Source organism: Rhincodon typus, chromosome 33 (assembly GCF_021869965.1).
Source record: "Rhincodon typus isolate 14 chromosome 33, sRhiTyp1.1, whole genome shotgun sequence".
NCBI classification, from domain to species: domain Eukaryota; kingdom Metazoa; phylum Chordata; class Chondrichthyes; order Orectolobiformes; family Rhincodontidae; genus Rhincodon; species Rhincodon typus.
In genome coordinates this window covers 14,130,744-14,146,067 of record NC_063364.1, presented here as the reverse complement: position 1 = coordinate 14,146,067, position 15,324 = coordinate 14,130,744, and the positions used below count along the sequence as shown (strand labels likewise).

General features: G+C 41.4%; 1 protein-coding gene across 4 annotated transcripts in view; it reads right to left on the bottom strand.

The window, feature by feature from the left end:
* Positions 1–15,324, bottom strand: part of LOC109926673 (protein unc-13 homolog C-like) — a 537,669-nt gene that overhangs the window by 35,909 nt on the left and 486,436 nt on the right. For all 4 annotated transcript variants that reach the window (XM_048616076.1, XM_048616075.1, XM_048616074.1 and 1 more), the window contains 2 exons: positions 9,925–9,981; positions 8,849–8,929 (listed from right to left, as the gene is read on the bottom strand). In XM_048616076.1, the coding sequence (XP_048472033.1) occupies positions 8,849–8,929; positions 9,925–9,981 (138 nt within the window). The remainder of the gene's footprint in view (positions 1–8,848; positions 8,930–9,924; positions 9,982–15,324) is intronic.

Sequence of the window (15,324 nt, the reverse complement as noted above, 5' to 3'; positions counted from 1 at the left end):
CTTGAGCTGCAAGTTCAGGGATGCTTGGTTAGACAGAGCATTACACATTCCTCAAATATACTGTTGTCATATTCTTCATACTACAGCTAAGTAATGAGGTGACAGTCAAATCAGAAATCCTTCTCTGTCTACAATGTTTTCAAACAGGCTAGAATAAACTTTTTTGTAACTTGTGCCCCAAAGCTGAACTTGTCTGGTAACTGGTTAAAATTCTGAAATTAATGACAATAGACCTGCTGATGGGCACAATTGAAATTTGAAATAACAGTGATGAATTGACCAAGGTGCAACCTTGCTTAGTGAATTAGAGACGTGCTGTTAGTCACTTTGGGAGGAAACAAAGTCGAAGAAAGTCGAATGTGGCTGCCAAATGATCAAAATGTGAACTCAGATGTTCATTCTGATCGATTGTAACAGACCCACCAGCCTTGCGCAACGTGTCCTTTTTTGGCAATCTATTGGAGGTTATCCTAATTGGCTTCATCCAAACTTAAATAAATCTGAAAAATGAATTAATAGATTTGCAACAGAAAAGCAATTCCTGGGAAAACTCAGCAGATCTGGCAGCATCTGCGGAGAGAGAAACAGAGTTAATGTTTTGGGTCCAGTGTCCCTTCCTCAGAACCCGAAACGTCAACTCTGATTTCTCTCCGCAGACACTGCCAGATCTGCTGAGCTTTTCCAGCAACTTCTATTTTTGTTTCCGATTTACAGCATCCGCAGTTCTCTTGGTTTTTATTTAGTAGTTCGGAAAAGGTTGGTATAATATGCTGAATTTGGGGTGGGGTAGGAGGGGGGAGGAGTAAACTTCAGGTGGAGATAGAGCCCAAAGAGAGAGGCCAACAGTTGGGTATAGGATGGGCAAAGGTCAATCTGAGAATGAATAGTTACTAATGGGAGAATGATTAGTGGCTGACAATGGGTTGGTTGTTGTAGCAGCCCATGTGATGACAAGGCCTGGTGTATGCGGGCTGGTGTAAAGACATGGGAGAAGGGGCTCAGACCCCAAAATTATTGGACTTGATATCGAGTCCAGAAGGCTGCAGGGTTCCCAAGCAGGAATGGAGATGCTGTTCTTCCAGCTTGTGCTGAGCTTTGCTGGAGCGCTGCAGCAAGCCTGAGACAGCTTAAGTTCCAGCGAAGATCAGTGCACATTGACTCTGCTTTCTCTGCACAGAGGCTGCCAAAGCTGCTGAGTCTTTTCTCCAGCAATTGCTGTTCATGCTTCTGATCTACAGCATCTGCAGTTCTTTGATATTTTTAAATGGATTTGGAATATTGGGTGGAATTGTAAAGGGTGATGGAAGTCCTGACCAGTGAATCGGGAGGGGTCTGTTCCTTCCTGCTTTTGTGTTGGGGCCCAGGGCTCACGCAAGTCAACTTCAACTTTAAAGGGCCAGTGGAGCGCAGCAGGGACACAGGCAATCAGATGGCAGGGACTGGTATTCATTGGTAGGTCTCCACCAGCTGCTGACACTGCGGCAGGTACAGGTATAAAAAAGTCTCCTGGTTAAACAAAAAGGCTCTGCACCAAGCCAACAACTTTACAATCCACCTCAATTCTATTAGTACATCGCTCCATCTCTGTCACAATTCTACAGCACCCTCCACTCCCCTTAAATTTCTATCCCCAAAACTCTTCCTTTATTATTCATTCAACTCAATGATGCCCATCATTGCAACCTTCGATTGTGCCTTTCTTCCTCCCGACCCGATCACTCTAATGCTTGCTTTCCTGGCTTGGCTCCTCTCCTCTGTATCCTCAAACTTAGTGAAATCTCTGCTGTACGTATCCAGCATAAGACTTGTTCAACTATCGCCAGGCTGTCATATCTTCATTTTCAGCATTAAAGAGATGCTGGAATAAGCTTGGCTTGTTTTCTTTGGAGTACAGAAGGTTGAGAGCTGACCTGATTGAGGTGAATAGGATTATGAGGGGCATGGGCAGGGTGAGTAGAAAGCAGCTTAGTTGAAGGATCAATACGTGGGGAGGGGAGGGAGCAAGCCTATTGTGTCTCAGTGATAATGCCCCTCCCTCTGGGTCAGGGGACCCAGATTCAAGTCTTATATGCTTCAGATGTACGTCTGAACAAGTTGATTAGAAATATCTAAAAAGGGGTCATAATTTTAAAATGAAAGGCAGGAGGTTTTGAAGGGATTTGAGGTGAAAGTTTTTCACCGGGATGCACTGCCTGGGAGGGTAGTTGAGATGGGTAATCTTACAACCTTTAAAAAGTACTTGGATGAAAACTTGAAGTGTCATGACATTCAAGACAATGGGCCTAATGTAGGAAAGTGGGACGACTGCAGTTTTTTTTTCTTTATTCATTCATGGGATGAGGGCATCACTGGCTAGGCAGCACTTATTGCCCACCCTTAATTGCCCAGAGGGCAGTTACAAGTCAACCACATTGCTGTGGGTCTGGAGTCATATGAAGGCCAGACCAGGTAAGGATGGCAGTTTCCTTCCCTAAAGGACAGGAGTGAACCAGATGGGTTTTTCCGACAATCGACAATGGATTCACGGTCATCATTAGACTGTTAGTCCCAGATAATTATTGAATTCAAATTCCAACATCTGCCTTGGCGGGATCCAAACCTGGGTCCCAAGAACAATATGTGAGTCTCTGGATTAAAAGTCCAGTGATAATACCACTAGGCCATCACCTCCCCACGTTAGTAGTATATTCGTGGTGGTACAGACTTGATGGGCCGAAGGACCTCTTCTGTACTGTATGATACAACAATTCTCTGATTACATCCATTTATTTAAATTATATCTTAACTGTTCCCAGGTTTTGTCCCATTCTATCTCTGAAATCACATCCTACTCTGTGTGTTGCTCTGAACACACAACTCATCCGCTTCTGTGTCTCCTTCCATCCGAGCCTGCATCCGTAATACATGACTCTGAGTTAAGCAACCTTCACCCTTCAAGCTGGCTCTCTCCACCTGGATCCCTCTGCCCTTATCTCTCCCTCCTGTTCAAACTTTGAAAATCTACTCAAAATACATCTAAGCTTTATTACCCTTCTCATTACATTTCTTTGGGGCACTCAGAGTCATACAACACGGAAACAGACCCTTCTGTCCAACCAAGTCATGCTGAACATAATCCCAAACTAAACTAGTCCCACCTGCCTGCTCCTGGCCCATATCCCTCCAAACCTTTCCTGTTCATGTACTTATCTAAGTGTGTTTTAAATGTTGTAACTGTGCCCTCATCCACCACTTCCTCAGGAAGTTCAATCCACAAGTTCATCCCCTGTATAAAAAATTTGCCCCTCATGTCCTTTTTAAATCTCTCTCCTCTCACCTTAAAAAATGTGCCCCCTAACCTTGAAATACCCATCCTAGGGAAAAACACCTACCATTAACTCTTTCTATACCCCTCATGATTTTATAAACCTCTATAACGTCACCTCTCAACCTCTTATGCTTTAGTATAAAAAGTCCCAGCATATCCAGCCTTTCTTTATAACTCAAACCTTCCATACCTGGCAACGTCCTGGTAGATCTCCTCTGAACCCTCTAAAGCTTTATAATATTCCTTTTTTCTCTCATTCTGGGCTCCATCTCCACCTATCATTTACTCCTCCTCCTTCTCTCCACTCCACCTTTAGTATATATACCAAACTTCTTCCAATTATAATCAGTTCTGAAGAAGGATCATTAGATCTGAAACGTTAACTCTGCTCTCTCACCACAGATCCTACCAGACCAGCTGAGTTTTTCCAGCAATTTCTTTTGTGTTACAAATCTATTAATTCATTTACTTCATTTTTCAGATTTATTTAAGTTTGGATGAAGTTAATTAAGTTAAACTCTGGTAGATAACCTGTCACGAAGGCATCTGAGATATTTCTCTACATTTTAAGCCACCGCATAAATGTAAGATGTTATTGCCCATTTCATAATGTGTCTGGAAATGACCTTTTCTCATTACCCAGTAGCTACCCATTATCCAACTTATATTAACTTGCTATAAGTTAAATATATCAAACATACACTGGATCTTGCTTTTCAATGTGGAATCTATTAATGAAGTTTACTTGCCCACATTTATGGTGCTGTTCTAGAGATTATGACTATCATCATGTCTCAACAACACTTATCAAGTTTATTTTCCGATCAGATACAAGTGGGAAAATACTGTTGTAGACTCATGAATGGAATGCTGTCATCAGGATTACAAAGCTATGTTCCTATTCACACTTTTATTTTACGCTGATCTTTTTAGCATGTCTACTAGTTGTTATAAATCCTTCTCCTCCTTGCCTTACAACCTGTAAAGCAATGTGCAAACTCAAACACATAAATTCTAATGAAACAACAAGGACCAAAGTTTTAGAACAATGGCAAGAACCTAGGGGGAAGAGCTTTTCGTATTTAACCAGGAATTTAGTTATGGTGGCCTCAAGTTCCCTGCACTGGTTTACACAAGAGAATACAACCCTTTGATTTTCCACACCTCCTCTGTGCCTTATTCACAAAACATTTCTGTTAAGATGTGACAGGAAACAATGTCACACTAACAGGAAGACCTCAGACAGATTTTGGTACGATAAAGGATCCCTGAACGTATTTCTTTGAGTTTGCTGTTTTTGGCAACAATTTCAATAAAACTGTGTGGCACTGTTGAGTCATCATCATGGGTCTCAATGATCACTCACACAACTTTTCTTAGGTTGACTAATTGAAATATGTTTGGAACAGAAGAGAGGGAGAAATTTGATGGATTTTATGCTGAAGTTAAAAAGAGGGGAGAATCAAATGAAGCAAAAGAGAAGGCCACGGTTTGTTCGAAGGTGATTAAATAACAAAGATGGCAAGGAACAAGAGGCAAAAGGTATCATAACGGTGGCATAAAGAAATAAAGCACTAATACATACTAAGTGTGAATAGCAGAATAAAGGCCTTGAAAGCAAAAATATGAGAGCAAGATATAGACTGGCGTTGGGGAGTGGGGGGAAGAAATCCAAATGGAGGACAAAGACCATGGTCTGAAGTTGTTGAATTCAACGTTGAGTCCAGAGGGTTGTTAAGTGTCTAACTGGAAGGGGAGGTGCTGTTCCACATTTGTGTTCATACAGTTATCCACACAAATGTTATACACAATGATGAGAGAGAACTGAAACCCTAGAGGGATAAAAAACAGTCATACTGGATCAATGAATGATCAGTGTACCATGGGAATGGAGACCAGTAAATACTACTGATTCCCAATGGCACCAGTAACATGGGCCCTGAACAGGGATGTTTGCCTCCTGAAATGCCTGTGATCAGTGTGTTTTGTGAAAAGGAACGGGTATGTGTTTTATTAATCCCTGAGTACGTAAACAATTTGATGAATGAGTATCCATCCTGTCATAGGTTTAACTAAAGAGGATTATTTATTCATGTATTCAACCCCAAACAGTGAATGTTGCATCTCTCACTAAGTCTACTTTTACTTTTGGAAAATAAACAAACAATCTTGGAACAATTAAAGATTTTCAAATATGGGCTCAATTTTCTTGCTAAATAAGTGATTTTATTCTGGTACAATATAAAGGAGGCTGGTTGAGCACAATTTTTCATAATCATATCATGTACAGTTATCGTAAGGGCCATTTAAATAGCCCTTATATTTTCAGAATCATTGAATTCCTAAAGTGCAGAAACAGGCCAATTGGCCCAACAAGTCAACACCGCTCCTCCAAAGAGAATCCCACCCAGACCCATCCCTTGCCCCTTCCCCGTGACGCTGCATTTCCCATGGCTAATCCACCTAACCGACGCATCCTTGGACACTATGGGCAATTTAGCATGGCCAATCCCCCTAACCTGCACATTTTTGGACTGTGGGAGGAAACACACACAGACACGGGGAGAATGTGCAAACTCCACACAGACAACTGCCCGAGGGTGGAATCGAACTCAGGTCCCTGGCACTGTGAGGCAGCAGTGCTAACCACTGAGCCACCGTGCCACCCCAGCATTGCAGCACTTTTCCAATGTTTCTAATCTCTGTTATTCAAGGATCAAATAAAGAAAAATGTGATGGCTTTCCACAGGAACATCAATAAATCCATCCAGACATGAGCATATCTATTCACCTTTATTTCCAAAGGAAAATCCAATTTCCAAGATCATCCTGCTTCCCAGCTTTCCTCAATTTGACTCAAAAACAGGCAGATTGGACAAAGGAAAGCCGGTGAGATGTGACAAGTAGGGATTGAATATTTTTAAGTTGGGCTTAGATAGACTCCTGATAGGTGAGGCAACAGACAGAAGGACATTGAGGATAAATGGGAAAGTGGAATTCGGAACACAAACGTGTCAGCTATGAATGGCAGAGCAGAACTGTAGGACCAAATGGCCTACCACTGTTTCTATTTCATATAAGTGCTTTGATATCTGTCTGATAAGGACCAAGATTTTATCAGCATCTGGGTGACAGTGGATGGGGTGGGTTTGGGAGCTGATGGTAAAATCATGGAGGGCTCCCCAACTGGATGCAAAGAGTCTGCCCATTTCGAGGGGCTGAGGAACTGATAATGTGTATCAATTTCACAGTGCCATTGCTGAGTGTACACCTTTCGTTAATGCTACTCTATCAAATTAGTTTACAATGAACTCAATTAACTGTCGCATTTAAAATCATTTCACATTCATCATGTAGATGAAGACTTAGTGCTTCATGAAGAACTATCACAGGCATCAACTTGGGCAAACTCCTTGGATCGACTCCCAGCTGGATACTTCTGATGATCTACTATCATAACCAACAGAATGCAGGTAATCCCACACGTTTTAATGAATATTGAGAATGTGTGGATTATCAGACTCGAAATGTCGACCTTAAATGTACAGCACAGGAGGGGAATTATGACAGACTGTTATTTCAGAGACCCAGGCAGTATTCTGAAGACCCGGAAGATGGTGGAATTTGAATTCGATAAAAATCTGGAATTAAAGGTCTATTGATGACCATGAAACAATTGTGCAGATAACGGCAGGTGAAGTCAACAGTTCACGGCCTGAGACAGAGTTCCATAAAACTGGAGGAAATAGATGCTAACAGGCTCTGCGATGTAGTAATATGCTCTGCCTTATGAATATGTTAGTGGAAATTGAGGAAGCTGCTTGATGTTTTAATCATGATTCCTGCCTTACTCAGGCCCCTTCTTTCATCTTTTATTCTGGATTACTGATGACAGGCACCAACTCCTGTTCCCACATACTGGGGAGGTTCACTGAAATAGGGGTGACTCTTACTTTTTGACTAAGTGTGAGTCACGTTGAGTTTGATGGATTGAGCCCTTTGGTGGAGCTGAGTGAGAGTTATCTCATTCTATCTTACCAAACTCACCGCATTAACTGGCAGTCCCATCCCTATCGGAGGTATTCCATTTCTGGAACAACCTGCCACTCACTGGCTATCTGGGATCAATCCACATCCCTGCCATAGGCTCCAGCTTTAAAAGACCATCGTGCACCCGAGCTAGCACTGTCAGTCCACAGCTGTCCTGCACAGTGGCTAACGTTCGGCTCAGACAGGGCAAACAGGGGTAATCAGCAGTCCCTCTGTGTGGACAAGGAGATGGCACACCTATTGGACAGGGTGGCGCACAGGTGGCATGTCTTCTTCCTCACAAGACCAGCCATGGAGGCTGAGAGACCAGACCATGCCCAGCTGATCAGCCATCTTGAGGAATGCACAGCAATGTCGGAAGAAACACAACGCCCATAATTGTTTCATGGTCATCATTAGACCCTTCATTCCAGACTTTTTTTTTGTCAATTTTAAATTCCATCATCTTCCAGGTCTCCAGAACATTACCTGGGTCTCTGAAATAACAGTCCAGCAGTAATACCACTAGGCTATCACCCCCCCCACCCCCAACCAAACCATTAGGCAGATTTTGAGTCCCTATTAACTTTACTTTCTTACCAGTGAGCATACATAACCCTGTCAGCAACACTGTGAGAGAGGGATTACTATGTCTTTTAATGTTCCTGGTTAAACTCAGGACTTCTACCACAAAATCATCGCTACAGCAAGCAACCTGAAGCTGAGGGAAGCCAGTGTCTAAAACTTTCAGCATGCTATTGCTTCCAATCTTCCATTTACGGACAGCAATGAGAACAGAATTATAGTTTAACATGACCCAGTCTAAAGGTGGCTTTGACCTAAGGAAGGGTAGCAGCTCACGGGAATAAAGCAGTTTAATAATGTTATACATTTGAGCTGATTTAATGCATGAATTAAATAAAGGGTAAGTACTATCATCTGGTCAAAAAAATTTACATATGGAGGATGTAGGTCGAGTTCTAATAATTTGAAGATCTAATAGAGAAAGAATTTTTCACAAACTAGTACAAGCAGAATTTTTTAAAAATTCTGCCGGGCTGTATGTTGACACTATTAGTTCAAATCATCACAGAAGTCACTGTATTGTAACAGAATGTCATTTAGCTTCTTAGTGAAATAATAACTCAGTGAACACTGCACTCCGTCCTGGGTACTGGCCATCTATAACCGAACTGAAGAATTCTACAGTGGTGAAATTGGACTTAGCTTTGCAGTAATTGAAATGAAAGTCGGTCAGGACACAAAATGAGCAGTAAATTCACTATCACCCATCTGGCGCCACAACCCAGGACCATTGCATCTATTGACAGCTTGTGCAATGTCAGTGTGTGATGAGTTTCATTTGGAGACTGAAGATTAATCCATTGCCAGTGAGAAAAATATTCTTGTGTTCCTTTCTCCAAATCCTTTTGCACTGTCATAATTGACTAGGGAAACATCAATGCAGTTGTGCAGCTGTGCCCAGTCAGAATCCAGAAAATATAAAATTACCTTTATTGTAGCCAACACTACTTCCATTATAGCACACTGACGTGGACTGAGACTTTTGACCTCTTCCCGAATCACATGATCCTGTTTGAAAAGGATATTAAAGAAGACATTTCAAAGTGACCTAATGGAGAAATTATTCAATGAGATCAGTTTGCCAGAACCTAAGTAACGAATCATACCAACAAATTACTGACTACTGTTAAAGAGTCTACGGTATTAGATAACCTTTAATGTAATGATTAGGGTTTGTGGACTGAAAAATTCAGCACTTTAGATTCAGGATATATATTCTTTTAGTCGGAACATTTTTAATGAAAGCTGATGTATTATATATTTGTTAAATTAATGCAATATCTTGCATACATTTGAACAGGTTGTTATAGCAACAGTATTTGATAAAGAATGGAGCTATTTAATGTGTGTCAAACTTCAGTGTGACAGCATGGGCACACATCAAAAAGTTCAAATTTCCTGTATAATACCTGTAAAAGTGTTTATAATCACTGTCCCTGGGTGTAACTGTGTTCTGCCTTTCTGTCAATGTAAAATAAATAGAAGGAGCTCCGATTTATTAATAGTTCTGAGGAAGGATCAATGGACCCAAAACGTTAACTGTGATTTTTTTTCTTCACAGATGCTGCTAGACCTGCTGAGCTTTTGCAGCAACTTCTGTTTTTGTTCCCAACAGCTCTGTCTGGATCTTGGGATGAATGAATCCTTGCATCACTTTTAAAAACAAAATGCAGTTGTTTCTATTTTCAATGAGGAATTTACCTTCCATAATACTCCAGAGAATATTTTTTGATGAGAGTGTAGGAATTATCATTTACAAAAGTCTAATCCCCATCATTTCAAAACAATTATACACATGAATATAATTCAGACTGGGAATCCTTCAAATTGTGTGAGCTTTGACGATAGAAATTGTGTGAGCTTTAACTGTATACAGCATGGACTCACATAAGAAATTCAATTGTTAGTTCATGATGTATGGATGAAAGGTATAGATTTCTATAAGGGAGGGCAATATGGAATATAAGCATTCTAAACCATGCCAAGTACATTTATATTGATACCTTCAGCTTTGATAATTGGCCCAAGTCCTTAGCTGCACTGAAGATCATCTGTGGTCCCTGGAAGAACAAGATGAAGAGAACATGATATCAAGTTGGCAAAACAATTGGCATGAATATAGAAAATATCCTTTCAGCAACTTTTTATTTTAAAAACATTTAAAAGATCTGTAAAAGTGACCTTTAATGACAGGATTTTATGTGAATAAAATGCAAAAATCAGTGATACTGTCTGAGCTGCTGTTAGGTTTGCAACATTTCTTGCTTGTAGATCGTCACATTTATTGTATCAATTTGACAAAGTCCAAGAAAAAAAGCCATTGCAGCAGGTTGATCATAATAATGTGCTACTCAAAATCAGTATGTTATACAGCAATGAGGTAGCAATTGGTTTTTATCGTTCACATGACAAATTCTGATATTTATGCCCTGAGAAGGTGACAGGGCTGGAGCTTATTTTTTCCTTATTCATTCACGGGATGAGGGCATCGCTGGCTAGGCAGCATTTATTGCCTATCCCTAGTCGTTAAGAGTCAACTACATTGCTGTGGGTCTGGAGTCATATGTAGGCCAGAACAGGTAAAGGATGGCAGTTTCGTTCCCTCAAAGACATTAGTGAACCAGATGGGTTTTTCCAACAATTAACCAATGGATTCATGGTCATCATTAGATTCTTAATTCCAGATATTTATTGAATTCAAACCATCTGCCATGAAGGGATTTAAACCCAGTTCCCCAGGATATTATCTGGGTCTCCGGATTAACAGTCCAGCGATAATACCACTAGGCCATTGCTAGACTCTTCAATACAACTGGGTTTCTTGATAGGCTTTTTTGGAGAGTGCTAAGGAGCCAACCACGTTGCTGTGGGTCTGGAGACACACATAGGCGAGATCAGTCAAGGATGGCAGACTTTCTTTTGTAAAAGATTATTACTAAACCAGATAGGTTTTTACAACCAGAAGCAAGATACGGCTGCTGCTGGAGATTTGAAAGAAAATTAGAAAATATTGCAGAAGACCTTGGTCTGGCAGCATTTGTGGAAAATTCTGTGACTCTTCTTCAGAACAGATGCTGCAAGACCTGCTGGTTTTTCTAGCATTTTTGGTTTAGATTTTTACAAGCGCTGCAGATACCAGTTTTGTTTTTAATACCAGATTCATTTAAAACACTGAAATTAAATTTCTCAACTTCTGTGGTGAGACTTGAACTGATGTTTCCAGATCATTAGTTGAGGCCTATAGGTTATTAGCAATGTAACCACAATGCTACCCTATCCCCTGTAACAACTCCAAATCAATAGTAAAACTTTACAGGACGGACAAACACGCTGGCTGTGTTTCTTTAATATAGTCAATGAAAACAAGTAATCTGTTTCTAAATCATCAAACAGTTAATTTCACCTGAAAATGTGACAAACGAGATAATGAAACATAATGTAACATCATTCCCTCTGTGTAACATCATGTATAGTGTCAAGATATGCAGGAATCTACATAAAATGGTGGTGCCCTACATTTTCACAGTATAGTGATAAGTGATAGATTTTGGCAAAACAAGTTATTTTGAATAAATAAGTTCTCGATGACTGTGACTGTATGTAATTCAGTCAGTTGAATTGCAGGCTAAGATTCTGTATTAGACCATAAGATATAGGAGCAGAATTACACCATTTGGCCCATCGAGTCTGCTCTGCCATTTAATCATGGCTGGTACGTTTCTCGATCCCATTCTTCTTCTCATAACCTTTGATCACCTTATAATCTACTTCTGTCTTAAATACACTCAATGTCTTAGCCTACACAGCCTTCAGCAGCAATGAGTTCCACAGATTAACCACCCACCGGCTGAAGAAATTCATCCTCATCTCAGATCTAAAGTGTCGTTTCTTCACTCTGAGGCTGTGCACTCAGGTCCTAGTCTCACCTGCTCGTGGAAACATCTTCTCCATGTCCACTCTATCCAGGCCTCTTGGTAGTCTCTAAGTTTCAGTCAGATTCTCCCTCATCCTTCCAAACTCCATCGAACACAGGCTCAGAATTCTTAACCGCTCCTCATATGACAAGCCCTTCATCCGAGGGATCATTCTTGTAAACCTCCTCTGGACCTTGTCCAAGGTCAGCACATCTTTCCTTAGATACCGAGCCCTAAACCGCTCACAATTTTTCAGACGTGGTCTGACCAAAGCCTTAAAAAGCCTCAGTGCTGCATCCCTGCCCTTGTGTTCTAGCCCTCTTGAAATGAATGCTAAAGTTGCATTTGAATTCTATTGGAGGCCCACTCAGCCTCACATCCTGCTGAGATCAAGAACTGCATACCACATTTGAGGCTGTCAAGAGAAAATTGGGACTGCACAGATTACAACAAAGTATTTGTCTTGGGGTACTCCTGTTCATCAGGCAAACAGATATCAGCACCACTAATGATCGAAGTCCAGAGCTCCTGGGCAGACCAATCTCTGTGGGGGATACTCACCCTCTAATGTTCATGTATTAGTTGTCTCAGACTGACTCTCTTGACAGCAATTCTTAGGACAGGAGCCAATCACAATAAATCTGAGTTGATATTTTGATGGAGTTCCACTCCCAAAGGCATGGCCTTTGAGTATTTTAATGGCTGTGCAGGACTCCATGCTGCTATATAAATTACTGAGCATTCATCCAATGCCCTCAACAAAGAGCATCAGAAATACTTCTCATTCTTCTTACTGGGATCTGGCTCCAGGAAAATTGATGGCCATGTTTGCTTTTGTATGAGTGACTACTTAAAAGAAAGAATCTATTGAATATGGAACACTTTAAGACATGTTGTATGAATGCAATTTCTCTTCGGAGTTTTGATCAAAACTTAGAAAATGCTATGATCAACATTTCTTTAAGAGGGCAACTTTAACAGGAAAATGGAATACAAGCAAATAATATAACCTATAGCTGATGATTTAATTACCTGAGTTGCTCATGTAGGAGAAACACTTAAAATGCAGAAAATTACAGTGTCATTTGAATGTTTAACGTTCTCCCACTAAAGCTCTCTCTCTCTCGCTGTCTCTGCTGTTTCTGCAGAGACCATAACTTTAATTTGAAATCTGCTACTAACATATCTATTAAAACAGCAAAGAGAAAAATTTAGTATAAGTATGGGAAGTATTTCAAAATATTGCCAACATCTTTATCCCTTTGAGGTTATAATGCGCACAGAAACCAATTTTAGAACAACAGAAAATGCAGGAAGTACTCAGCATATCTGGCAATGTCTGTGAAGGGAGACCGTCTTGATTTCTCTGTTACCATGCGCTATCGTTACTACGCGCTATCGTTACCACGTGCTAATATTCAAAATAAGCTCATGTTGATTCCCATTGCTACTTCAGCTACACTTCCTTACAGCTTACAATTTGGAAGGACTCCATTCTGTCCTCCCAGTATCTCTGATTGCATCGCATTGGTTCTGATGATACAGTCTCATGCATCTGTTCTTTTTCCCTTTCCCACTGTAGTCTTCAGGGTCCTTGACTGTATCCACCACATTTTCTCCCCTTCTGCTACCACCCTTTCACTTTCTCTTTCTCTGCATCTCCACCTTCCACACCACAAGCTTCAATATTCGCCAGATCCTTTTCTGTCTCCTCCAGCACGATGCCGAAACCCATCACATCCTTAACTCCTCACTCCTCATCGTTCAAAGCTTAAACACACTTTCCAAGTCAAACATGTACTTCTTTCACCTTATTGTATATGCTGCTCACAATGGGTTTTTCTTTACACAGGGGAGACTGAAACAGACTGAGCAGCCGCCTTGCAGAACCCCCTCTGTTCAGTCTGCAACATTAACCTGGAGCTTTCCATGCCCTGTCATTTTAATTATATACCTTATTCTCCAGCTAACACCTTTGGCCTTGACAACACAGTGTGGAGCTGGAGGAACACAGCAGGCCAGACAGCATCAGGGGAGGAGGAAAGTTGACATTTTGGGTCGGGACCCTTCTTCAGAAATGGGGAGGGGGAAAGAAGCTCAGAAATAAAGAGAGAGAGGAGGGGTGGGACTGGGGAAGGCAGGTGGGATGGTGATAGGTGAGTGCAGGTAGGGAGTGATGGGGATTGGTCAGTGGGATGGGAGGAGTGGATAGGTGGGAGAAAAGATAGACAGGTTGTATCAGGTCAAGGAGGCGGGGATGAGAGGGACAGTTGGATATGGGATGAGGCCTTCTCTGTTTCACTGCTCCAGTGAAGCTCAGCTTGAGGAACCACACCTCACCTTTCGATTTGGCACTTTACAGCCAGCTCCAAACAGAGGTTAACAATTTCCGACTGTAAATGTTATTGTTTTGGTTTGTTTTACTCTTTGCATGTTTCAGTTTTCTCTATTTTTTGCTTTCTGACAGCAATTTACCTGTTCCAGGTGCATCTCCTGTTTCTTTCATTTCCCCGTTGCTATTTCCTCTCACGCTAGAGAACTAACTCCTCTGCCATTCCATCTCTCCAGTCTTCCGCCTGATCACAGACCTTGCTTTGTCCTTGCCTCAAACACCCCTCACTCAAATCTCATTCCACCTCAAAGTTTCCCAGTTCTGATGAAAGGTCACCAACCTGAAAGGTTAACTCTGTTTCTTGTTCTACTGATACTGCCTGACTTGCTGAGCATTTCTGGTCTGTTTTCTTTTAATTCATTCCGGGGCTGTGGGCTTCACTGGGTTGTCCAGCATTTATTACTCAACTCTAACTGCCATTGAGAAGATCACAGTAAGCTGTTTTCAAGAAGTCCATTTGTTGTGTGCTAGACACAATATTTACCAGAGAGGGAGTTCCAGGATTTTGACCCAACACGACTGAAGGAATGGTGATATATTTTCAAGTCAGGATGGTGAGTGGTTAGGAGAGAAACTTCTGCTGCTGGTGTTCCCATGTCCTGCAGCCCTTGTTCTTCTAGACGGTCATGGGTTTGAAAGATGCTAACTAAGGAGCCTTAGTGAATTTCTACAGTGCATCTTGTATACTGTGTAGGCAGTTACTAGAGAGTGTTGGTGGTGAGGGGAATGGATGCTTGTGGAAGTAGTGCCAATCAAGCGGGCAGCTTTGTCTTAAATGGTATCAAGCTTCATGAGCAATGTGGAGCTGCACCCGTCCAGGGAGGGGAAGCAATGGCCTAGTGGTATTATTGCTGGACTGTTAATCCAGAGACCCAGATAATGTTCAGGGGACCCAGGTTCGAATCCCACCGTGGCAGATGGTGGAATTTGAATTCAATAAAATATCTGGAATTAAGAATCTAATGACAACCGTGAAACCATTGTTGATTGTCGGAAAACCCATCTGGTTCACTAATGTCCTTTAGGGAAGAAAACTGCCATCCTTACCTGGTCTGGCCTACATGTGACTCTAGACCCTCTGGGCAATTAGGAATGGG